Source organism: Danio aesculapii, chromosome 2, assembly GCF_903798145.1.
Source record: "Danio aesculapii chromosome 2, fDanAes4.1, whole genome shotgun sequence".
Classification (NCBI taxonomy): domain Eukaryota; kingdom Metazoa; phylum Chordata; class Actinopteri; order Cypriniformes; family Danionidae; genus Danio; species Danio aesculapii.
Genome location: NC_079436.1, coordinates 44,263,878 through 44,291,526, shown reverse-complemented (window position 1 = coordinate 44,291,526; position 27,649 = coordinate 44,263,878). Strand labels below are relative to the sequence as shown.

General features: G+C 38.5%; 1 protein-coding gene across 1 annotated transcript in view; it reads left to right on the top strand.

The window, feature by feature from the left end:
• atp1a2a (ATPase Na+/K+ transporting subunit alpha 2a) overlaps nt 1-27,649 on the top strand; it is a 54,815-nt gene that overhangs the window by 16,962 nt on the left and 10,204 nt on the right. Inside the window, exons 9-19 of the mRNA XM_056480409.1 lie at nt 2,691-2,889; nt 6,466-6,575; nt 14,109-14,243; nt 14,363-14,442; nt 15,778-15,887; nt 16,684-16,859; nt 19,352-19,488; nt 19,752-19,902; nt 23,796-23,964; nt 26,870-27,024; nt 27,191-27,314. Of these exons, the coding sequence (XP_056336384.1) occupies nt 2,691-2,889; nt 6,466-6,575; nt 14,109-14,243; nt 14,363-14,442; nt 15,778-15,887; nt 16,684-16,859; nt 19,352-19,488; nt 19,752-19,902; nt 23,796-23,964; nt 26,870-27,024; nt 27,191-27,314 (1,546 nt within the window). The remainder of the gene's footprint in view (nt 1-2,690; nt 2,890-6,465; nt 6,576-14,108; nt 14,244-14,362; nt 14,443-15,777; nt 15,888-16,683; nt 16,860-19,351; nt 19,489-19,751; nt 19,903-23,795; nt 23,965-26,869; nt 27,025-27,190; nt 27,315-27,649) is intronic.

Genomic DNA, 27,649 nt, shown 5'->3' with positions numbered 1-27,649 from the left:
CAGAAGTATCCTACAACAGCCAGTCAGCATTTATTTAATGTACCACTTAAAGCCAGAAAATGTTGACAGACTTGTATTTTCTGGGGAAAAAAAACTGTACAGTTGAAGTCAGAATTATTAGCCCCCCTTTGAATTTTTTTTCTTTTTTAATTATTTCCCAAATGATGTTTAACAGAGCAAGGGAATTTTCACAGTATGTCTGATAATATTTTTCTTCTTATTATTTGTTTTATTTTGGCAAGAATAAAAGCAGTTTTTTAATTTTTTAAAAAACAATTTAAGGTCAAAATTATTAGCCCCTTTAAGCTATATATTTTTTTCGATAGTCATCAGAACAAACCACTGTCATACAATGACTTGCTTCATTATCCTAACCTCTCTGGTTAACCTAACTCAGCCTTTAAATGTCACTTTAAGCTGAATACTAGTATCTTGAAAAATATCTAGTCAAATATTATTTACTGTCATCATGGCAAAGATAAAATAAATCAGTTATTAGAGATGAGTTAAGCTATTATTAAAACTATTATGTTTAGAAATGTGCTGAAAAAAATCTCTCTGTTAAACAGAAATTGGGGAAAAAAATAAACAGGGGGGTCAATAATTCAGGCATGCTAATAATTCAGACTTCATCTGTAATTGTGTTATAAAATAGTTTTTTGTTCACAATTACTTTCTTTTGTCAAAATGTTTAGTTTTTAATTTATATTATCTTAACATTTTAAAAATGTGTAAGCTGTTTTTGTTAATAATCTATACTTTAAAAATAATGAACCCTCTAGTATTTGTGACTTCAATCATTGTTGTCATTTTCAAAGCTGGCAATATATATCATCATCGATCAAGAAATGATCAAGATTTCATTTTTTTTATGAAATGCTTTTTATGAAATGCTGCTTTTTAAATGTTTATTCTGATCACACAAATCACATTTAAACACCAATTAGCATCAATTTGTTTTTGTATTATTGATAATAATGTTTCTTGAACAGCAAATAGGCATCCTAGCTAGGCCTGTCACAACATCTGTTTTTTGCTGTACAATATATTGCACCAAAATATATTGCAATTAACGATATTATCAATGTTGGGCAGTAGCGTCGCTACAAGTAGTGACGCTACTAGCTTAACTACATTTCTCAGTAGCGTGGCGGTAGCGTCGCTACTTTCTAAATCAAATAGCTTTTAAATAGCAAAGCAATTTTATTAGTCAAGTAGCTCAGTAGCATCCACACAAGCTACATTTAGCGATTGCGGATCAATAAGTGACGGCACCGACATTCATGGAGCTGTGAGGCCAGTGTAACAGTTACTGACAAAGTCCCTGTCAAAGTCTTACAAAGTCCTGTACATTAATAGTCAATGCTGCTCCTTCCTTTAATAGCAAACGGCCGGCGAATCCCGCGCTGCCTGCAGCGTAGGTTATTGTATTAATAATCAGAAAAATGACAGGAACAAACACAGCACTAGGTTGGCTATACTGTGGTTGTTGTTGTGAGAATTAACATTAACCCTTTATTCCCGAATCTCCATCTGTCAGTGATCGTCATCTATTCGCGTCATGATCAGTTCTGTGATCCCCTGCGCTCTCCTAGTGTCTGAAGGGAAAGTGCGTTTACATTTTACCGGATATGGAACTACATATTTGGTGATGGACCATACCGACGTCGATGTGTCCAAGCAAACTATCTGAACCCAACTCAGTTCATTTATTTGACTTTGAGTCGACTATTTTGTTAAAGAATCAATAGTTTTAAACACGGTGCAGTCTCAGATTTAAACCTCAGCATGATGTTTTAAGTCACTTAAAGCTGTGTTAGACACTGCATTCAAAAACCCATAATAGGTGCTCTTTTAATTATATGTGGGCAATGCAGTGGCGCAGTAGGTAGTGCTGTCGCCTCACAGCAAGAAGGTCAATGGTTCGAGCCTTGGCTGGGTCAGTCAGTGTTTCTGTGTGGAGTTTGCATGTTCTCCCTGCGTTCACGTGGGTTTCCTCTGGGTGCTCCGGTTTCCCCCACAGTCCAAAGACATGCGGTACAGGTGAATTGAGTAGGCTAAATTGTCCGTAGTGTATGAATGTGAATGAGTGTGTGTGGATGTTTCCCAGAGATGGGTTGCGGCTGGAAGGGCATCCGCTACATAAAACAAATGCTGGATAAGTTGGCGGTTCATTCCGCTGTGGCGACCCCGGATTAATAAAGGGACCAAGCCGACAAGAAGATGACTGAAATGAATGAATGAATAAATTATATGTTACATATATGATATTTTATGTATGTGATATCCTAGCATGAACTTCTATGTCAAATATGTAATTCGCATATACTGGCATATATTAGATTACTGGACCATGTGAAAATGACATTTTAAAATAAATTTAGATGGAAACTGTCATTTTATAATCTCTTTTTAATCAAATTAATCCAGTTTACGTGAGCAAATGAGACCTTTTTAAAATAAAAAACTTACAGACCCCAAAACTTTAAAATGGTATTATATACACCCACATCCTGAAGTTTTTGTTCACGTCCTTTCATTCTTTCCAGTCTTTTATCCTTCTCTCTTTGTAAGACTCTGTCAGCCATTGACTTCTAAAACCCCACAAAAGCACGTTTCAAAGGCAGAAAGACCATAAAACAGCATTGCCTTTCAGACTGTGTCCTTTAACACCAGTCAATCTCTCTCAGGTCTGCTTGACTCTGACAGCAAAGCGTATGGCTCGCAAAAACTGCCTGGTGAAGAATCTGGAAGCTGTGGAGACTCTTGGTTCCACCTCCACCATCTGTTCGGATAAAACTGGGACCCTGACTCAGAACCGGATGACCGTCGCTCACATGTGGTTTGACAACCAGATTCACGAGGCCGACACCACTGAAGATCAGTCAGGTCAGCATGCTTTAAGGTCCACAGACCTCTCAAGTGAACATTGCAAGGGCTATTCATGCTTCAAATAGTTTCATTCTCAAGCCTGGGATAGCAGAATCCTGGGCTATCAGGTGTCACGGTTTACTCTGGAGATATTTCACATTGCGCGTTTTTGACACCACAATGGATTTTTTTCAGATCCTTGTAGTGACATTTTACTCAATAAAACAACCATTTCAAAAAGATTTGAAAATAGAGACAAATTCTCTTTGCTCCAACAGAGCCCCACTGCTCCGTTTCTAGACAATATGCAACATAGGCTCGTTCTGAAAACGTAGCCCTATATACATTTCTGGAGACTGCAAATTATTTAGCCAGATGTACGTATGGCTGCATTTCATCTTTAAAGCGAACACAAGAGGGCAGTGTGACGCCGTTTCTTTTTGTGCTCACCACCTGACCGCTTACATCCGTTTACCAGTTTGTTCAGTTAGCTCGGCATGTATGTTGGCGGATTTGAGATGCAGAGAGGAGTTGACCACGACGACGGGGTTCGAGTCCGGCAAAGAACGGTTCCAGAAAGCAGGTTAGACTAAAATAGAAGCCAAAAAATAACATAAACAAGTAAATAACAGGGTGAGAATGTGGTAAAATCTGAAAATGTGGTAAAAATCAGGGGAGGGCTTTTCTTTTTCTGAATTGCTCTTTAAAACTGTCAGTTGGGTTAAGGGAAGTGGGTGGGTAGGTCAATCGGTGCTTTTGAAACACTATTGGTTTGGCTAAGGGAAGGAGGAGGTCAGTAGACTGAGTCAGTCGACAGGTGGATTTACGCGAGAACAGCAGGTGAGAATAGCACTCGGGAGCAACTCGGGAGCCTCTGGTGGATTCACGAAAACCAAAACTGCAAAAAAACATAGCTCCTGGGACGTATTTGGCCCTCTCCAGAAATGTATATAGGGGTACGTTTTCAGAATGAGCCTGGGTTGACAATATATTATGTACATTCTTAATTTATTTTACATCATATCATGATTTATACATAAATACATTAGCTAATACAAGTAGACACACGTTCACTCATGTATTGTACAGTACATGTGTATAAAATGAATCGCAATAGGCTTCAAAATATCAAATAAAGAGATCAAATAATATAGATGAAAAGTAAAATAAAATGGAGGGAAGAAAAAAGTGAATAAACAAATAAACAACAGCCAAATCTCAAATAATAATTTTGGATCCATTTGCCTACAATGCATTTTGAATGCATTTTATAAAGCAGGGTTTCTTAACTTTTCTATTATGTGAAATATTTATTTACCCAAGAATAAAAAATGGTGCTTAGAATGATGAAAGTGCATTGTTATAAGCACAATTGTGTCTAAAATACTGCTCCAAAATGAAAAAAACAAACAAACAAAACAAAAAAACAGGTAGTTTATGTATGTACTATATTCAGGGTGGAAATTACAGGGGTATTTGTTAGCCCTAATTATTGCTTGATATACCCCCGAAGAACATCAGAACTAGATGTGTGAGGGTGTCAGGAAAATAATAATAAGCTAATATAGACATAAATTTGACCCCATATAATGGTTCAGGCCATTGACAATGCATAATTGCACCTAGCAGGGATGTGGGAGTTGAAAATCCTTGAAAATGCTTGAATTTTTATCTTGTGTTGTCAAGTTTTAAAAAGTCCTTTGATTTTGGATAAAGTGCTTGAAATTGTAATTGTTCCTTGAAAAAAAAAAATATAAATAATAATTAAATAAAATTAAGTACATCTTAACAAAGATAGTAAATGACATTAATTCAATGGTGTGTTTGGGGGAAACATGCCACCCCAAATTTACTATACTATACTATACTATACTATACTATACTATACTATACTATACTATACTATACTATACTACGCTATAGAATGGCAAATAGCATCTGATGTTATGTGATGAAGTATGCATAAGTATGTACTGTAAAGCTGGGAAAATAAGTATTGAACACGTCATGGTATTTCTAAAGGAGCTGTTGCCATGGAATTAAACCAGATTTTGGTAAAAACCCAAACAATACAAACATAAAAATTAAACAAAACAAAACATATCTGAAAAATGAGTTATGCGTAATAACAATGGAATGACACAATGAGAAAGTACTGAACTACTGAAATGTATTTAATACTTTATATAAAAGGCTTTTTTGGTGATGGTAGCTTAAAGACGCCTCTTCTATGGAGAATGAAGTCACATGCATTGCTCTGGTGTGAGTTTTTCAACAGTGTAAAAATCTTGATGGTTCTGTGGGTCTTGTCTATCAAATCTGATTATTAATTTCTATTTTCTATTGGATTCAAGTCAGGTGATTGGCTGGGCCATTCTACAGCTTGATTTTCTTTCTCTGAAAGCATTTGAGAGTTTCCTTTGCTCTGTTTTAGATCATTGTCTTGCTTAAATGTCCAACTTGGTTTCATTTTCATCATCCTGCTAATGTAGATGTTGGACTGAAGGAGTTAATATTCATTTACAACGAGGAAGGGCAGAGGGTTGCTGAATAACTACTGAGAGATTTCAGCTGCTGTTTGGGCTTTCACTGCCTTTCTATCTCTTCTACCTCCCTTTTATATGTGTTCAATACTTTTTCACTGCATCGCGTTATTACACATAACTTAATTTATAATCTAACTAGTTTAGTTTTCTTTGCATATAAGGATTTCTTTGGTTGTTACCAACATCCAGTGAAAATGTAAAGTCAGTAGCACCTTTATAAATATGATTTCTGAGAAAAATGGTGTAATGTTCAATACTTTTCCCGCTGTGAATTTGTAACTTGCCACACTTGTAAAGTGCTGAAAAAGTTAGAAAATGGACCTGAAAAGTGCTTAAATTTGACTTTAGGAAAGGCGTAAGAACCATGATTCATCTATGCTTGTAATTTGCTTATTATATCTTCTGCAGATGCACTCCCCTAAAAAGTCATCCCAATTCATTTTAAATCATGAATTATTTCCAAATTGAATTACTTAAGTCACATTGTGAAATTATATTCATTAATTTCAACATATATCACAGGAAAACTAAATATTGCAATGGGATTTTTTCCCAATATCATGCAGCCATAAACTGAATGCATTTCAAAAGTCCAGTTTCTCAAATGGGTGGTATTACAGTGGTTAAATCCTCATTGAAGGGCAAAGATGAATAATGACATAATGAATCATGACAGATGTGTTACAAATACAGTCTGAGCAGTTGTGTCAGGACCCATATTTGCTTTCAGCGTGGACCGGTGTTATTGTATTGTATTTTTAAAGAACTAAAGACACTAATGTAAACTTTCATAGTCAATTAAAATTCCTGATCACAGTTGCGGTGGCCACTGTGTCTTCTTTGAGTGAGGCACTTTACCCATAATCCTCCAGGGACACCGTTCTTGTAATTAGCACACCTTTAGTCGGCTTTGACTGAGCTAAATGGCAGTGTTTTCGACATCTTTGGAACATTCCCAGGGATATTGTCCTCTTGATCTCTTTATATATCAGTTTGAGCACACTTGACCAAACCTTTTCTTCTCTTCTGTCTGTCTGTGTGTGTGTAGGTTGTGACTTTGATAAAAGCTCTCCCACCTGGTTCTCTCTGTCTCGAGTGGGGGGTCTTTGTAATCGTGCTGTTTTCAAAGGAGGACAAGAGGACATTCCTGTACGCAAGGTAAGGCACAAATTATATTTCAACAAGGACACATTCAGTTGATCAAGCAGTAAAGACATGATCTGTTTTCAAATGCACATCTGTTTTCAACATTAATAATAAAAAAGGTTTCTTGAGCAACAAATCAGGATGTTAGAGGAGAGATGATGTCATGGATTGGTCAGGCTCTCACGACCCCCACTCACGAAGATCACCATCACCTGACTTCTAATGAGCACACAGCTGCATCACATTCACGAGCACCAGATAAAAGCACAGCACTCCAGTCGCTCATTGTCCGGGCTCGTCTCGACGAAAGCGGACAACTGAGCGACCACTCAGCGTAGTCATCCTCAGCTAAACAAACGATTTACTTACCTGTTCTCTTTGTATTCCTCCTAGTCTTCCTGGTCCTCCCGAATCGTCCTGTCTTCCAGTCCTTCCAAGTCTGTGTCATCCTCTGTCAGCTGTATCTGGTGTGTGCTGTCCATCCTCGTGTATTCCTGTTACCCAGCCACGGAGGAAAAGACCCCAACATCATTCCTGATCCTCCTGGCTATCCTTCATGTGCTCCTTGTTGTCATTCAATAAACACCCTAACGTTTCCTTACCTCTGTCTCCTGTCCGCTTCATAACAGAAGCCCGGACCCATAACGACGACAACATGAGCACCCTCGATCACTTTCAAGAGCTGGTGGACCAGTTGAAGCGGATTCTACAGCCACCAGCTCCACTTTCCAACGCACCACCAGCACCGAGCACTTCCGCCTCCACAGTTTCTTCTTCGGCCCTTCCTTCCAGTCCCATGGCCCGACCAGCGCCCTACTCAGGCGGAGCGGGGGAGTGCAATGGTTTTCTGTTACAATGTTCCCTCATATTCGAAATGCAACCTTCTCTATATCCCACAGATAAGTCAAAGATCGCCTACATCGTATCACTACTCTCTGGACCTGCACTTAAATGGGCTGAGACGATCTGGAACCAAGCCGGGCCGGTCATGAATTCCATCACTACCTTCACGGAGTATTTCAAAGAGGTGTTTGGACGTTCTGATGGGGAAGTAGCCGCTGGAGAGCAGCTGTATCATCTAAAGCAAGGTACTCTATCTACACAGGAATATGCTCTCCGGTTTCGCACTCTAGCAGCTGCAAGTGGATGGAATGAGAGATCGTTGTTGACCACGTACCGGCTCGGCTTGGAACCCACTCTCCGAATCCAGCTGGCCACATTAGATGATACAATGGGTCTGGAGAGATTCATCCAACATTCTCTCCGATGTTCCGATCGTCTCCGTTCCTATCAACAGGACACCATCACCCCCTCGTCTGCACTCCTCCAATCGCCTGAGTCAACAGCCTCTCCAGAACCAGAACCCATGATAATAGAGTCTGGAAGACTGACATCAGCGGAACGACAGAGGAGGCTGACCCGGGGTCTGTGTCTATACTGCGGTGTCAGTGGACACACCCGTATGGAGTGTCCCCTTCGTCCCATTCGGACTTCAGTGAGTGTATTCAGTACGGATATTGAACAATGTAAACCACTTACTACCACCGTACAAATAACTACTGCCTCTATTTCTCTCCTTGTCACAGCCCTCATCGACTCCGGGTCAGCAGGGAACTTCATCTCCCAATCCCTCTGTCGTCAACTCCACCTCCGTACTGAGGCGTCCTCGCATATATACCAGATACAACCGATAACCCAGTGCACTCGATCTTCGACCCGTATCCATCGACAATGCGAAGACATCCTTCTTCAAGTGGGGCTGTTACATCAAGAGAGGATTCAATTTCTGGTTCTGGAGGGTGCAAATATGGACATCATTCTAGGGCGCCCGTGGCTGGTGAAGCACGATCCCATCATCTCTTGGGGCACAGGAGAGATAAAGAAATGGGGATCTGGATGTACACCTACCTGTTTTCCAAATCTCCCTCTTCAAGGTCGGAACCCCCATTTCTTTGTTTGCAACATCGGTCGAGAGCCCTCCTGAGAAGCAGTCTATCCACATTCCTAAGGAGTACAGCTCCTTTCATGATGTCTTCTGCCCCAAGAGAGCTTCCCAGCTACCGCCGCATCGGCCATGGGACTGCGCGATCGACCTAGTTCCAGATGCCCAGTTGCCAAGAGGTAGGATCTACCCGCTCTCGCTTCCAGAGAATCAGGCAATGGAAGATTACATAAGGGAGGCTCTGAGTCAGGGGTACATACGTCACTCAAAATCACCAGCCGCCTCAAGCTTCTTCTTTGTGGCCAAGAAGGACGGAGGGCTGCGTCCATGCATCGACTACAGGGTCCTAAATAACGGTACAGTAAAATACCGATATCCCCTTCCTCTGGTACCAGCCGCTTTGGAACAGCTCCGAGAAGCTAAAGTCTTCACTAAATTGGACCTCCGCAGCGCGTATAATCTGATAAGAATACGTGAGGGGGACCAATGGAAGACAGCATTCGTGACCCCTACTGGCCACTATGAATATGAGGTCATGCCTTACGGTCTGGTCAACGCCCCCTCCGTATTCCAAAACTTCATTCATGAAGTCCTCCGGGAGTTTCTTCACCACTTTGTAATAGTGTACATAGATGACATCCTCATTTACTCCCGGAGTGAGGCCGAACATCGCCAACACGTTGCGGAGGTCCTACACACATTGAGAGAACATCACCTCTACCTCAAAGCGGAGAAATGCTCATTCCACCAGAAGTCGATTCATTTCTTGGGATACATCATTGATCAAACCGGTATACGTATGGATGGGAAGAAAATTGAGGCTGTTCTATCCTGGTCAGAACCCACTTCCATTAAGGAGCTCCAGAGGTTTCTTGGGTTTGCTAACTTTTATAGACGGTTTATCAAGGACTACAGCAGGATTACATCACCTCTCACTAATCTCCTCAAGGGTAAACCCAAAGGACTGGAGTGGACCAAAGAAGCAGCCGCAGCCTTCCGCCTTCTTAAGAAGGAGTTCACAAGGGCCCCACTCCTGACTCATCCTGACCCAAATCTTCCTTTCGTGGTGGAAGTGGACGCATCCACCACCGGCGTCGGGGCAGTATTATCTCAACATCATGATACACCGCCCCGACTGCATCCCTGTGCCTATTTCTCTCGGAAGTTGAGCCCGGCGGAGCAGAATTACAGCATAGGAGACAGGGAGCTGCTAGCAATCAAGCTAGCCTTGGAGGAGTGGCGTCACTGGTTGGAGGGAGCCAAACATCCGTTCCAGGTGATCACAGATCACAAAAACCTCCAATATATCAAAGAGGCCAAGAGACTATGTCCACGTCAAGCCAGATGGTCACTTTTCTTCTCACGTTTTGATTTCTCCATTTCCTATCGTCCAGGACCCAAGAATCTAAGAGCAGACGCTCTCTCTCGTTTACACGAGCATCACGATCATGAAGAACTCCCAACGAAGATTCTTCCCGAACACATCTCCATTTGTCCGATCACCTGGAACGCTCCTCCAGTCGTTGCCACTCCGGAAGCCCCTGCTCCGCCGGGATGCCCTCCTCATCGGCAGTTCATACCACCTGAACACCGGGTAGATCTGATCCACTCCTTACATACCTCGCTAGGCACTGGACATCCAGGGATCAACAATACTCTCTCGCTAGTATCCCAACGATTCTGGTGGCCAAACATGGCAAGGGATGTGAGGCAATATGTTCAGGGCTGTAAGGACTGTGCCCAATCCAAGAGCCCACGTCATCTACCCGCTGGAAAGCTCCATCCCTTGCCGATTCCGAACCGTCCCTGGTCACACCTAGGAGTGGACTTTATCACTGATCTCCCTTCGTCAGAAGGTAATACCTGTATTCTAGTCATAGTAGATAGATTCTCAAAGTTTGTCAAACTAATCCCTCTGAAAGGTCTTCCCACAGCCTTTGAAACAGCCGACAATATCTTTAATCAAGTCTTCAGGTCATTTGGTATTCCAGAAGATATTGTGTCGGACAGAGGTCCACAGTTCATCTCACGTCTATGGAAAGCCTTCTTCAAGCTCCTAGGTGTGGCCGTCAGCCTCTCTTCTGGATATCATCCCCAAACCAACGGACAGACAGAGAGGAAGATTCAGGAGGTGGGACGGTTCCTGAGGACCTTCTGCAGTGGTCACCAGAGCTCCTGGAGCCAGTATTTGGGCTGGGCAGAATATGCCCAAAATTCACTGCGGCAACCCTCCACCGGACTCACGCCATTCCAGTGCGTCCTGGGCTTCCAACCACCGCTCTTTCCCTGGGATGGCGAACCATCTGATGTCCCCGCAGTGGATCACTGGTTCCGGGAGAGCGAGAGAGTCTGGGACGAGGCTCATCAACATCTGCAGAGGGCAGTCCGTCGAAGCAAGGTAACCGCCGATAGAAGAAGGTCTGAAGAACCCAGATACACACCCGGACAAAAGGTGTGGCTATCCACCCGGGACATACGCATGCGACTGCCCTCTCGCAAGTTAAGTCCCCGATTTGTTGGTCCCTTCACCATCATGGAACAGGTTAACCCCGTCACCTACAAACTACAATTACCCTCTCACTACCGTATTCACCCTACATTCCACGTATCACTCCTGAAACCCTATCACGATCCTGTTCTTCCCTCCACAGAGCCTGACCACGAAGAGGAACCCCCTCCTCCACTGCTCCTAGAAGAAGGAGCCGTCTACGCAGTGAAGGAGATCTTGCGTTCCCGACGTCGTGGTGGCCAGTTGGAGTACCTGGTGGACTGGGAAGGGTACGGCCCCGAAGAAAGGACATGGGTTCCCAGAGCTGATATTCTCGATCCTAGTCTCATGGTGGAGTTTCATGAGAGCCACCCTGAGTTCCCAGCGCCTAGAGGCAGAGGGAGACCACCACGGCGTCGGAGGTGTCGGCCCTCAGGAGCGGGCCCTGGGGAGGGGGGTACTGTCATGGATTGGTCAGGCTCTCACGACCCCCACTCACGAAGATCACCATCACCTGACTTCTAATGAGCACACAGCTGCATCACATTCACGAGCACCAGATAAAAGCACAGCACTCCAGTCGCTCATTGTCCGGGCTCGTCTCGACGAAAGCGGACAACTGAGCGACCACTCAGCGTAGTCATCCTCAGCTAAACAAACGATTTACTTACCTGTTCTCTTTGTATTCCTCCTAGTCTTCCTGGTCCTCCCGAATCGTCCTGTCTTCCAGTCCTTCCAAGTCTGTGTCATCCTCTGTCAGCTGTATCTGGTGTGTGCTGTCCATCCTCGTGTATTCCTGTTACCCAGCCACGGAGGAAAAGACCCCAACATCATTCCTGATCCTCCTGGCTATCCTTCATGTGCTCCTTGTTGTCATTCAATAAACACCCTAACGTTTCCTTACCTCTGTCTCCTGTCCGCTTCATAACAGATGAGAACTCTGTTCTGCCTTAAATTTTGTGATATTGTAAAAAACAAGTGGTAAGAAACTTCAAATGTGAGAGGATATTTTAAAAAATAATTTATTTAATAACATGACAAGCAAAACAAATGAAAAACTATGACTACAGTATACAAAGATTCTTACTTTTTGATGTCACCATTAAGAATAAATCTTTTTAATTTAAATGGACTAAATACAGAATCAGTTTTCAGAATCAGAATCAGAATCAGTTTTATTGCCAAGTGTGCCACTATACAGTTTACTTGTATAGTGGGGTTACTGATTTGCATGTAACCGGTAAAACATATTATGTTGGCTTGAAAATGACATACTTGAAGCTGGTCTCATTTAACCCAGTCTATCCTTTGAACTTTCTTACCACACCCTAGAAACCACTTACAGTACCCTAGCAACTGCCCCATATATTTCTATAGTGAAAAACTGCCATTGACTTAATATTGGACAAAATTTGTGAGCCTAAAACTGCATTAGACCTAGAGACTTAAGGCTGGACTCATTTAACATGGTCTAGGAAGCGGTGACTAAATGGTGGCATTTTAATGTTCTAACCACACCCTAGCAACCATTTAGCTACTGCAATATGGACTTCCATTGTAGACAAACATGTAGCATGATTATCATGTAAACAATATGCTACTAACATAGGCCTACTACTACTAATAATAACATACTACTATTAATACTCACAACATGCTATTAAATTTCTAACCATGATAACATGTTAGTGACAAGCTAATGATGCTAGTAACAGGCTAATCATGGTAACAACATGCAAATAATACTCACAACATGCTATTAATATTCCAACCATGCTAACAACATGTTAGTAACATGCTAATGATGCTAGTAACAGGCTAATCATGGTAACAACATGCTAATAATATTCACAACATGTTATTAAAATTTTAACAATGTTAACAACTTAAGTAACATGTCGCAAAAACGTTTTAGTAACAGGCTAATTATGCCAACAACGTGCTAATAATACTCACAACATGCTATTAACTTTCTAACCATGATAACATGTTAGTGACATGCTAATGATGCTAGTAACAGGTTAACCATGGTAACAACCTGCTAATAATACTCACAACATGCTATTAATATTCCAACCATGCTTACAACATGTTAGTAACATGCTAATGATGCTAGTAACAGGCTAATCATGGTAACAACATGCTAATAATATTCACATGTTATTAAAATTTTAACAATGCTAACAACTTAAGCAACGTGTCGCAAAAACGTTTTAGTAACAGGCTAATTATGCTATCAACATGCTAATAATCCTCACAACATTATTAACATCCCAACCATGCTAACAGCATGTTAGTAACATGTTAATTATGCTAGAAACATGCTAGTAACATGCTAAATCATGCTAGAAACTTAGTAACACGGTACTGCACAAACAGCTAGTAAAATACTAATCATATTAGAAACTTGTAACATGCTAATGTTAGAAACATGGTAATGCACACAACATTTATTAACATTCCAACCATGCTAACAACATGTTAGTAACATGCTAATTATGCTAGAAACAAGCTAATAACATGCTAATCATGCTAGAAACTTAGTAACATGGTAATGCACAAACAGCTAGTAAAATACTAATCATGTTAGAAACTTACTTGTAACATGCTAATGTTAGAAACATGGTAATGCACACAACATCTATTAACATTCCAACCATGCTTACAACATGTTAGTAACATGCTAATTATGCAAGAAACATGCTAATAATGCACCCAACATGCTGATAACCATGATAACATGTTATTAACCTACTAATAATCTTGCTAACAACATAATACTGACAGGTTATTCATGCTAAATCATGATAATAACAATCATGACATAATAATCATGCTGGGAACATACCAACAGCACAATATTCATGCTAGCAATGTAAAACTAACATGCTAATCATGCTAACAAAATGCCAGCAGCTATTAATCATGTTCGATTGTAAACTGCTTCGAAACTCAAGCTTTTAAATCTATTTCAACTTTCAGGCTAGGCTTTCTCATCATAGCTTGTCTTCAAACTTTAGAATCAAGTTTCAGTTGTTATCAAATCTGACATTTGATATTTGTAATATGTTGGTGTGAGTGTAAAGAGGCTCACTGCGAGTTTGTGTGTTTGTAGAGGGATACAGCAGGAGACGCCTCAGAATCTGCTCTGCTGAAGTGTGTGGAGATCTTGTCTGGCAGTGTTGAGACTCTCAGAGAGAACAACCGTAAAGTGGCCGAAATCCCATTCAATTCGACTAACAAATACCAGGTACATCTTCAGGAAAGCAAAATACGCGAAGCTTTGAAGATCTTTTACAAGCAGTTCATGTCGATGTCATACAGATATTGATTCAAATAATAAATAATCCCCATCCCGCTCTCTCTCAGCTGTCTATTCACGAGTTAGAAGACAGTCCTACTGGACACCTGCTGGTGATGAAAGGAGCTCCAGAGAGGATTCTGGACAGGTAATCCATACCTGGCCTGAATACAAGGAATCCATATATAGAGCATAAAGAATATCAGTCTGTAGCTGTGATGACTGACGAGAGAACATATTGAATTTAATTTTAATAGCTTTAAAGGGATAGTTCACACAGATATAAAAAGTTGAGTTACACAATAATTACGTTTTTATTTGTCCATTTAGCAGATGATTTTACCCAAAGCGATGTATAAATGAGGATAATAAAAGCATCTCAGATCTCCAGAAAAGCAGCAAAGTGTACTGTGCCAAGTCTCAATTAGTTTAGCATTGTGTAATGTTTTTTTTTGTTTATATATTTTAACTTATTTCAGCAGACATGAACAAACAGATAAAATTGGAAATGCTCTTAAATTTCCTCTTTAGTGTTTGACACAAGAAAAAAGCATAAAAATTGCAATTTCTTAAACAACATTTAATGAAAAACCCATAAATCTAAATACAAAAGAACTAATTTAAAATATGAGTGAATACTGTAGTAAAATAAATATAATATTGATATAACACCGGATTGTTGACATGATTGTTCATTCATTCATTTTCTTTTCGGCTTAGTCGGTTTATTAATCTGGGGTCACCACAGCGGAATGAACCGCCAACTTATCCAGCATATGTTCTACGCAGCGGATGCCCTTCCAGCTGCAAGCCATCACTGGGAAACATCCATACACACTCATTCACACACATACACTACGGACATTTTAGCCTACCCAATTCGCCTTTACCGCATGTGTTTGGACTTTTGGGGGAAACTGAAACACCCGGAGGAAACCCACGGGAACACGGGGAGAACATGCAAACTCCACACGGAAACACCAACTGACCCAGCCGAGGCTCCAACCAGTGACCTTCTTGCTGTGAGGCAATCGTGCTACCCACTGCGACACCATGACGCCCTTGACAGACATTAATACATTAATAATTGTGATTTATTATGATCATAATTTCCATTTTTGATTAATAAATTGTTTATCCATGGTTTTCCTAATTTATTATGAATATATTTAATTTCTGTAGTTAACCATTAAAAAAGTAATTATTTAAATTGAAGCTGAATATAAAGTAATATATATTTATACAATAAATATAAATATGTAATTATGAAAAATTGTTATACATCAAAGCCAAAATGTCTAAAACCTAAAACTAAGAATAACACTGCATTATTGGCAAAAAACAGACACGTATTTAATATCTATGATTATTGATTGTTAAGATATGGTACTGTATGATTATTTGCTGTTTTTGTTAAAAATGTTAGTTTTTAATCACTCATAAACTCAATAATAAACTGATTACTGAATGATTGGTCATGCAGGTGCAGTTCCATAATGATCAACGGAGAGGAATTCCCAATAGACGACGACTGGATGGATGCATTTCAGGGAGCCTATATGGAGCTGGGCGGACTGGGTGAAAGAGTTCTGGGTAAGTTTATCTCTCATATCATCCTCACTAAATTCTTCCAGCAATTCATTACCTGTGGAAAAAGTATACTAAGTTGTATTGCAAACAAATTTTATTTTCAGTAGTACAAGTATACTAACAAAAAAGTACTAACTTTAAATATAATAAAAGGGCATTACCAGCATGCTTTTATCTGTTTTTACGATAAAACTTTTAAACACTTTAAAAGAAATGTAAACTTGTATATTTTCTAAAAAGAGGTTTTAGAAAAATATACTTAAATTGAATGTTTTGTTTATTTTTTTACAAGTGTATTTATTTTGCATTTGATGTAAATATATTTTAGTATTTTCTTTACTTTGTGTTAAAAATTACCTTTGTATTAATGCATCAAAAACATACTTTTAAAGCACATTATTAAACCACATTTGTAGTATACTTTGTTACGTTTTATAGTATTTTTAAGCACATTTTTCATCCAATTCAGTTTTCAGAAAGTATAAAGTTAGTAAAATAAGTAATAAAACATGTCAAAGGCATGAAAGCACATTTAAAACATACTAAACTACACTCAAAAAAGTATGTTTGCTGTTTGTTCAAACTACTTATTTAAAATAAGCTAAACAACACAATTCTTGGGGTTTTTTTGGGACAACTTAATTGTTTGATGTTCAATTCACTTAAATTTGTAAAAACTAATAAGCTTACTTAGTTCCTTCATGTTGTCCCAACACAAACCGATTGTGCGAAGCCCCATTTACTGTGTATACTCTCCTAATTCTGATTCAAGTATTTTAATACCTGTTCTCTCTTTTAGGTTTCTGCCACCTGTTCCTCTCTCCCTCTCAGTTTCCAAGAGGGTTTGAGTTTGATTGTGACGATGTGAATTTCCCAGTCAATCAGCTCTGTTTCCTGGGCCTAATCTCCATGATCGATCCGCCCCGAGCTGCAGTGCCAGATGCTGTGGGCAAATGCCGTTCGGCGGGTATTAAGGTATCCATTTATATATGTACATCAGCATTCAACTTTATTTCCAGACACTAGGTCCAATAGCAACAGAAGACAAACAGAACAATACAAACAACACAATATACATTAATATAAAGAGACAGTTATGCCAATACTTCCTCAAAGTGGACTGATAACTAGGCCCACATGGAAATCCACAGATTTCAAGCCAATCAATGAGTCTATTTATTTACTAGTGTAATTGTGTGTACATTTATATTTATTCAGTTTTTAAATAATTTCAGTAATATTTTTTACTAATATGAAAATGTTCATATGATTTATTTATAATACAGTTTGTAAAGTAATATTTTCGGTCTTTTAGTAGATATATCGTATGAGAGTCTTGCTTTGTTTACAGAATAAGTGGATCTACATGGATTTGCAGTGTAAACATTAAACAAAAGTTTAAAATGTATTATTTTTTATTTCACATATTTAGTTGTTTAAATATTTAAATAATATATTTAGTTGTATCATTTTTAGTTATGAAATCTGCAGATTTTTTACAAAATTCTGCACCGAAATAGTAAAATATGTCTGCAGATTCTGTCTGAACGTACTGATAACACACATCAGTAGGCCTAGTATTTCTCAGCAACATAAATGCTATTCTCAGAATTCTCCCATCGAAAAATAAAATTATACGGCAAATTGTATCATCAAAGTAGGAAATGATTAAACTGCACCATCTAGGTTTTTTAAACAGAACCATACAATTGTTATACGCAACCAGGGCCGGATTAACATAAGGGCTAAGTGGGGCTGAAGCCCCAGGGCCCACGGAAGAAGGGGGCCCTTGATTGGCTGAAGAATTAATTTGTGCTATGATGCAGGAAACACCTCTTTGCGTAATGCTTTCTCTCGTCATAATCTGAAGTATTCCTTTCAGTTCGTTGCTGTTCAAAAACAGTTACGCCGGTGCTAAACTGGGGCTCAGAGTGGATGTAGCCCAATCAGAACAATGAATAGCCCTGTTTTAGTTACACATAAGGGTGATCAGATGTCCTAATTTTTCTGGGACAGTCCTTTATTTCTGCACTAGAACCGTCCAGTCAAAGGTAGGCTAACTAAGCTTGTTGTAGAACAAAAAATAAAATTCAAATGGTCTTCACCATTGATTAACTTGTACATGATGTAGTAACAAGCTGGGGTAGGCGGAATCATGCCGAATGGACTCATAACTGAAGCGCAGTCTCGGCTGCACAGTGGTTACACACTGTCTCGGTTATAATATAATCAAGACAGTGTGCAAACAAAACAAATAGCTCACACAAGCAGTTATCAAAATGTCCATCGTTGCGGAGTATGTATCTCAAGTAAATACACTTGGTTATGCTTTACAGTAAGTCTAACTGAACTAGTTAGAAAGCAAACCTTTTTTTTATGAATGTTAACTTCGCCCTTTTGTGAAAACGACAGAAATAAAATGGAGCAATAAAATATTGGTGCTGGCTTTTATCAGACAATGTATCTGATGCAAATAATAAATAAATAAATACAATAAAATAAAATAAGGATGCTAGCCTTCTGTAACTCAGAAGACCACAATATTTTAGATATTAGAAGCATGGATTTTAAAGATATCCTATAATTAGGTATTTATGGTCAGCGAAAGTTCTAAAGAAACTTTATATATATATAATATACAGTTGAAGTCAGAATTATTAGCCCCCTGAATTATTAGCCTCCCAGTTTTTGTTCCCCAATTTCTGTTTAATGGAGAGATTTTTTTTAACACATTTCTCAACATAATAATTTTAATAACTCATTTCTAATAACTGATTTATTTTATCTTTGCCATGATGACAGTAAATAATATTTGACTAGATATTTTTCAAGACACTTCTGTACAGCTTAAAGTGACATTTAAAGGCTTAACTAGGTTAATTAGGTTAACTAGGCAGGATAGGGTAATTAGGCAAGTTATTGTATAACCGTGGTTCTGTAGACCATCAGAAAAAAAATATCTTAAAGAGGCTAATAATTTTGACCTTAAAATGGGTTTAAAAAAATGTTAAACTGTTTTTATTCTAGCCAAAATTAAACAAATAAGACTTTCTCCAGAAGAAAAAATATTATCAGACATACTGTAAAAATTCCCTTGCTCTGTGAAACATAATTTGGGAAATATTTAAAAAAGAAAAAAATTCAAAAGGGGGCTAATAATATATAACACACACACACACACACACACACACACACACACACAATATATTTATTTATTTATTATTTTTTTCTATTTATTTATTTTTTGTGAGATAAAAAAAAATTAAAGAGGGCCCTTGGATTTGTTATAGCCCCAGCACCCAATGTGTTCTTAATCCAGCCTTGTACACAACCTGCAGTTTATGAAGACTCTTTTTAAAATTTATATTACAAAGGAGCTGTTTATGAAGAGCTGCAATATGTTCAAAAGAGGTTTACTTAACCAATGTGTGTCCATGAAAACAGCTGACTGAAATCCATATTTACAGGTCATAATGGTGACGGGTGACCATCCTATAACTGCCAAGGCCATTGCTAAAGGTGTTGGCATCATCTCTGAGGGCAATGAAACAGTGGAGGATATTGCCGAAAGACTTAATATACCACTGAGCCAAGTCAATCCACGGTCTGTGTGTGTGTGTGAATCTGTCTCCGTTGAGTGTTTGATTGAAAGCCTGGGTGCTTGTGCGTGCGTGTGTGTGTGTGTGTGTGTGTGTGTGTGTGTGTGTGTGTGTGTGTGCGTGTGTGTGTGTGCGTGTGTGTGTGTGTGTGTGTGTGCATTTGTGTGAGAGTAAACCAAATCTATTTCAATGGGGTTTTACGAACTTTTATTGCTTCTTCACAGATAATGGAAATTGGCACTTTTTTCTGTGTGTGTGTGTGCTTCAGAGATGCTAAAGCCTGTGTGGTCCACGGTTCAGACCTGAAGGACATGAGCTCCGAGTATCTGGATGATATTCTGAGGAACCACACGGAGATTGTGTTTGCTCGCACTTCACCTCAGCAAAAGCTCATCATCGTGGAGGGCTGCCAGAGACAGGTGTGTGTTAAAGGGGTCACCGATTGAGGAATGTAATTTTCTCTTGATCTGCTGACTTAAAGAGCTTGTTGTACTGGTAAAACATCCTGTGTGTATCAGAATTCATAACTTCACTGCATGCACAAAAACAGCTTTCACTGAAACCAGTATTATGCTGTAGCTTGACAAAAGACATTCAATTCAAGTTTATTTGTATAGCGCTTTAGAGTTATTGTTTTTAAGCAGCTTTATAAAAGCTGCACATTATTGCATTACAAATAAATTTGGAAAAGTTAATATTATGAGTTACCATAACTTACCATATTAGTTACTTATAACTTTAACAAATTACATAGACATAGGGTCATAGGACATCTGACATAAGGCAGATTTAACAAACATTTACATATCGACCAATAACTGCAGTGTAAATTAGCATAGTGGCAAATAAGCAGAGCCAATGCTATTAAGGAGGGTGATCTTCTATGAATAGGCATGGCACTGTAAAGGGAAACAAGGCAAATATGTGGGGGCACTATAAGGAAATTCACTCACTCGGCTTATTCCCTCTTTCATCAAGGGCCTCCACAGTGGAATGAACCGCCAATGTTGTACTTGTATTGAACAAAGGCATTAATTTTATTTTATTTAGGGCTACTTATGTATTTATTTGCCAAAGAACAGGCACATTAATAAAACAGATTAATACAAGCGAATACAAGACAATGACAAAAAACATTTACATACAAAGGTGAAAGACTTCAGAACTGGACTGCACCCATGGGCTTAGCTTGCACGCCTTTTTACTTTTACTTACAGTAACCCATATTCTATTGTATTCATGTGTGATAGTTCACAAGATGTACATTTTGACAACGGTTTGTGCTTTGACGGTTGAGGCACACTGTCTGAGGGAACTAAGATCGCACTAGGATTACGTGATGCAACCTTGTTGTTTGTTTCAAGTCGTCATTTGATTCTTAAAACTTACATATAATTTCATATTTTTGGCAAACTATGTACAGTTGAAGTCAGAATTTATAAGCCTCCTGAATTATTAGCCCCCTGTATATTTTGCCCCCGAATTTCTGTTTAATGCAAAGAAGATATTTTTTCAACACATTTCTAAGCATAATAGCTTAATAACTGATTTCTTTTATCTTTGCCATGATGACAGCACATAATATTTGACTAGATATTTTTTAAGATACTAGTATTCAGCTTAAAGTGACATTTAAAGGCTGAACTAGGTTAATTAGGCAAGTTAGGGTTATTAGGTACGTCATTGTATAACTATGGTTTGTTCTGTAGAAAATCTAAAAAATAATATAAAAATAATATATGAAAATAATAATATTGACCTTAAAATTATTTTAAAACATTAAAAACTGCTTCTATTATAGCCAAAATAAAACAAAGAAAGAAAAAATATTATAGGAAATACTGTAAAAAAACTCCTTGCTCTGTTAAACATAATTTGGGAAATATTTGAAAAAGGAAAAAAAAATTCAGGAGGACTAATAATTCTGACTTCAACTGTACGTTTGGACTATGTGTTCCTGTGGCATTCCAAATAAATACCTGGGGATCTTCTGGCTTATACCACGTGCTCTCTGTTCTCCACAGTAACTCCTCTTGGCAACAACAGCTGCAGCCATTTCAAGCACAACGTTTAAGACAAGCATTTTTTAGGAGCTAAATAAAAGCAAAAATACCCATAATTTGAGGAGTGCAAACATTAGTAAATAAAATTGGATGATTAATTTAAATATGTACTTCTTCTATCCCGTTAAATTTGTGTCTGTGGGAAACTCCTACAAATGCATATTCAGTAAAGTCAGGTACAAAAATAGCTGTGTTCACACCTTTTTGGTGCCATTCTTTGCTGCATGTGTTTAGTACTGCAAAAAAGGCACAAGCTGTTAGTGAATCTGGCTCTTAAAAAGATACAAATGAAAACGTGCCAACATTTTTAAATGCATCTCAGAGAGCATGGTACCAAAGAAATATGCATTTTATAACCTCTTACATTACACGCTAGAGGTTTTACACATGACCTTTTCGTGATTGTTTTTTTCTTGATTTCATGTGAATGTACATGATTTCAAAATATTTCATAATTAATTGTGTGTAAAATTTTGATTTTACCTTGGAAAAAATGCGGACCATATTGATAAAATAGCCTTAGCAAAGAGTTTTTAATTAATCAAAAATAAGAGTTTTTTTTGGTCATATTTAAAGAAACATACTAATCTAACAATGACATAGTCACATATAACTCTACATATCTTATTTAATAGAATGCATTTATAACCTAAACCACATATACGCTGACTGGCCACTTTATTAGGTACATTTGTCCAACCGTTAATGCAAATTTCTAATCAGCCAATCACATGGCAGTAACTCAATGCATTTAGACATGTAGACATGGTCAAGATGATCTGCTGCAGTTCAAACTGAGCATCAGAATGGGGAAGAAAGGTGATTCAAGTGACTTTGAATGTGACATGGTTGTTGGTGCCAGACGGGCTGGCCTGAGTATTTCATGCTGATCTACTGGGATTTTCACGTGCAAAAATCTCTAGGGTTTACAGAGAATGGTCTGAAAAACAGAAAATATCCAGTGAGCAGCAGTTCTGTAGGAGCAAATGCCTTGTTGATTCCAGAGGTCAGAGGAGAATGGCCAGGTTCTAGCTGATAGAAATGCAACAGTAACTCAAATAACCAATCGTTACAACCGAGGTATACAGAGCATCTGTAGGAGCATCTCTGAACGCACAATACATCAAACCCTGAGGTGGATGGGCTACAGCAGCAGAAGACCACACCAGTCAGGAACAGGAAACAATTCGCACAGGCTTACCAAAATTTACAATAGAAGATTGGAAAAATGTGGCCTGGTCTGATGAGTCTCGATTTCTGCTGCGACATTCAGATGGAGAGTCAGAATTTGGCATCAATAATGTGAAAGCATGGATCCATCCTGCTCTGTATCAACAGTTCAGGATGGTGGTGGTGGTATAATGGTGTGTGGGATATTTTCTGGGCACACTTTGGGCCCATTAGTACCAACTGAGAATCGTGTCAACGCTACAGCCTACCTGAGTATTGTTGTTGACCATGTCCATCCCTTTAAGACCACAGTGTACCCATCCTCTGATGGCTACCTCCAGAAGGATAACGCGTCATGTCATAAAGCGTGAATCATCTCATACTGGTTTCTTGAACATGACAATGAGTTCACTGTACTCAAATGGCCTCCACAGTCACTAGTTCTCAATCCAATAAAGCACCTTTGGTATGTGGTGGAAGGGAAAATTCACAGCATGGATGTGCAGCCGACAAATCTGCAGCAAACGTGTGATGCTATCATGTCAATATGGACCAAAATCTCTTGAGTAATATTTCCAGTACCTTGTTTAATCTATGCCAAGAAGGATTAAGGCAGTTCTGAAGGCAAAAGGGGGTCCAACCTGGTACTAGTAAGTTGTAATTAATAAAGTGGCCTGTGAGTGTATAAAGCACTGCATAAACCAGTAAGTTTTTAATAGATTAATACTTTATTAGTATTGACTTTATTAATAATTTCATTCACAATATTACCATTTTCACTGTATTTTAATCAAATAAGTTAACTATTAACGGTTAAGTGGATTGAACATAAACAATTAAGTTGTCCACAAAAAAATCTTAAAAATTGTGTTGTTTCAGCTTATTTTAAATAAGTAATTTGAACAAGCAGCAAAGATCTTTTTTTGAGTGCATAAGACATTTATTTCATGCAAAGTTAAACCACCTTGAGGTCTACACTGCATGTCTATATTCAAGCTGGCAGATTTTGACACTGGTCTTTGACTGTGATTGGCTGACTGGTCTTACCTCTGCTTCTGATTGGCTGCCTCTGGCCGCAGGGTGCCATAGTGGCAGTGACAGGTGACGGGGTGAACGACTCTCCTGCTCTGAAGAAGGCTGACATCGGCGTTGCCATGGGAATCACAGGCTCAGACGTCTCCAAGCAAGCAGCTGACATGATCCTGCTGGACGACAACTTTGCTTCAATCGTTACAGGAGTGGAAGAGGGTGAGAGAGGCAGCAGAGGGAATGTTAAGTGTTAGGACAAAGGAAATGAAGCATTTTAACAATTTTACATTTTCACAAAAGTGCTTATTAGGCGTGATTTGTTTAGGGAAAATGCAATTAATTTATTCATTTACATTACATTTGCACTTAGCACTTTGGCAGATGCTTATTCAAATGAGAACAATAGGAGTAATCAAAGAATCAGAGGAACAAAACACTTAATATAATAATTCCTAATTAGTCTAATGCAGTATATATATAAAGAGAAGGGGGCGGAGGGTGAGTTAGAGACAGAGTGTGTGAGAGAGAGAGAGTTTTTATTGTAAGGAGTTCAGGCTGTTTTTTAACAGTTGTTTTGCAGGAAAGTCAAATTTTATTATTTTCTATATATTTACATAATTTTCTTGCTTTGATTACTTGTATTGTTCTCATATATAAGTCACTTTGGGTCAAAACAGCTGCTGATTACATGTAATAATAGTGATTAGAAAGATTTTTGTAATATATATATGTATATATATATTATTATAGAATCAATAATAGAATGATTATAGAATCAATAATAGAATAGAGAGTGGTAGTTATCTGCTTGTTAAGTGGTGATGAAAAAATTGAGAAAATATTGGTTAATGACCACTTTTTAGCCATATGACACATTAAAGTGAATTTTAGAAAAAATAATTTTGTACACAAGATTCTCTGGACTTGCTGCATCACAAACACCAATATTTTAACAATTCATACAAAATTAATCACTTCCTGGCCATCGGACATGTGTATATATATATATATATATATACAGTTGTAGTCAGAATTATTAGCCCCCCTGTTTATTTTTTTTCGCCAATTTCAGTTTAACAGAGAGAAGCTTTTTTTTTAACACATTTCTAAACTTAATAGTTTTAATAACTCATTTCTAATAACTGATTTCTTTTATCTTTGCCATGATGACAGTAAATAGAATTTTACTAGATATTTTTCAAGACACTTCTACACAGTTTAAAGTGACATTTAAAAGGCTTAACTAGGTTAATTAGGTTAACTAGGCAAGTTATTGTAATGATGGTTTATTCTGTAGACCAGTGTTTCCCAACCCTGTTCCTGAAGGCACACCAACAGTACACATTTTCAACCTCTCCCTAATCAAACACACCTGAATCAACTTATCATAACATCAGAAGAGACTCCAACACCTGAAGTTAATGGGTCAGAAAAGGGAGACATCCAAAATATGTACTGTTGGTGTGCCTCCAGGAACAGGGTTGGGAAACACTGCTGCAGACTATCAAAAAAAAAAAAAATTAGCTTGAAGGGGCTAATAATTTTGACCTTAAAATAGTGTTTAAAAAATTAAAAACTGCTTTTATTCTAGCTGAAATAAAACAAATAAGACTTTCTCCAGATGAAAAAAATATCATCAGACATACTGTGAAAATTTCCTTGCTCTGTTAAAGATAATTTGAGAAATATTTAAAAAAGATATTAATATATTATATTATATTAGATAATATATTAAAAAAATTAAATAATTCTGACTTAAAGTGTATATTGTGATCATGAAAGGATTACATCACTTTGTTAATGTTTATTATTACCATCTGTTGTGTCTCCGCGTATAGTTTGATAGAGCGCTTGGACCCACAAGCCGCTTCGTTTGACGTCGCACTAAACAAGCGGATATGAGTGTTGACAAAATAAATGAAAGGGTTAGTTCACCCAAAAATCAAAATTCTGTAATTGATTAGTCGCCCTTGTGTTGTTTCAAATCCCTGAGACCTTTATTCATTTCAGAACACAAATGAAGATGTTTTAGATGAAATCCGAGAGCTCCCCCATCCTTTAGCAACCGTCCAGAAATGTTGAGAAAAAGCACCAAAAACATTGTCAAAACATTCCATGTGACTTCAGTGGTTCAACTGTAATCATACGAAGCTTCAGCAACACTTTTGTGTGCCAATAAATCTGTAAAAATAACTTTGTCTGCCTTTGTCTTCCTCATCCAATCAGGGTGCAGGTTTACAATGGCCAGTATGCTGATTACAGTAAAACAAAGTAATATTTACAGTTTTTTTACACACAAATGTGTTTATATGATTACAGTTGAACCACTGAAGTCACATGGACTGTTTTGACAATGATGATAAATTCATTTTCTGGGCTTTGAACATCTCTGGGTCATGTCTATGGAGAATCAGAGAGCTCCCAGATTTCATCTAAAGGCTGCTCAACTGACAACTCTGACAACAAAAGTAATTAAAAAGTACAAAAAGAGCAATAATATGTAAGTGCTTTGACTAGTCCCAGTTGGTCAAACTAATACATTCATTCATTCATTTTCTTTTCGGCTTAGTCCCTTTATTTATCCGGGGTCGCCACAGCGGAATGAACCGCCAACTTATCTAGCACATGTTTTACGCAGCGGATGCCCTTCCAGCTGCAACCCATCTCTGGGAAACATTCATACACACTCACTCGCACTCATACACTATGGACAATTTAGCCTACCCAATTCACCTGTAGACACATTGAGAACGTCAATTTATAGTTATTATTCGTATATATTAAGGAAATGTACAGATAATCAGGCTACAGATTTTTACTGTGACATATTTACAGTTAAAAAAAAAATCACAGCCTATTTTACAGTGCAGTGAGCATTATACACTCAGAGCAGTGGGCAGCTATTGCTTCCAGCGGTTTTAGGTGGTTTGGTGCCTTGCTCATCTGTGTATTAAAGATGGAGGGAGTACCGTTCATTCACTCCTTTCATCTTCGATTTCTGCTGAGACTGAAAAAATGTAACCTGCAACCTTTTTGATTACAAGTCCAACTCCCTAACCATTAGGCCACAACTACTCCTTAACAAATATGAATCATTACTCAAATAAAAGTCTGTTTTTTTTAGGTCGTCTGATCTTTGACAACCTGAAGAAGTCGATTGCATACACGCTGACCAGTAATATCCCAGAGATCACACCCTTCCTGCTCTTCATCATCTTCAGCGTTCCTCTGCCTCTGGGCACCGTCACCATCCTCTGCATCGACCTTGGCACTGACATGGTGCGTTATACAGACTCGCACATGTGCTTTCAGTCTCACTTTCAATTCCTGTCGAGTGTGATTCTAACCTCGGGCACCAGACGCCAGACTCTCTCACACACTCTCAAAAATATGAGCATCTCTGTCATCACCGTCATCATTATCTCTCTCTCTCTCTGTGTTTCAGGTTCCTGCAATCTCTCTGGCGTACGAGTCGGCAGAGAGTGACATTATGAAGCGTCAGCCCCGAAACCCCAAAACTGACAAGCTGGTGAATGAAAGGCTCATCAGCATGGCTTACGGACAGATCGGTCAGCCTCAAGTGCACTTGCACACAGATTTCAGCAAACGCACACACATGCCCTTTACAACTTCATTCTAGTCCACTTTATAGTCCGTGAAGAATTTCTTTGTGTAAAAAAAAAATCAACATTAGATGCATCTTGCACCTATTTCTTTAATGGGTCACTTGGCTTGCATTGCACTCCAGGCAAGATAAGACACGACCGGAGAAAATAAACTGTGTCTGTTGTTCAGTTTAAGTTCAATCATCTGAAATATGCTAAATATGATGACATTTACAGCAAACAAACAAAACATGCAAAGCACACACAACATTTGGGTTGGTACAGAATCATATAGACAT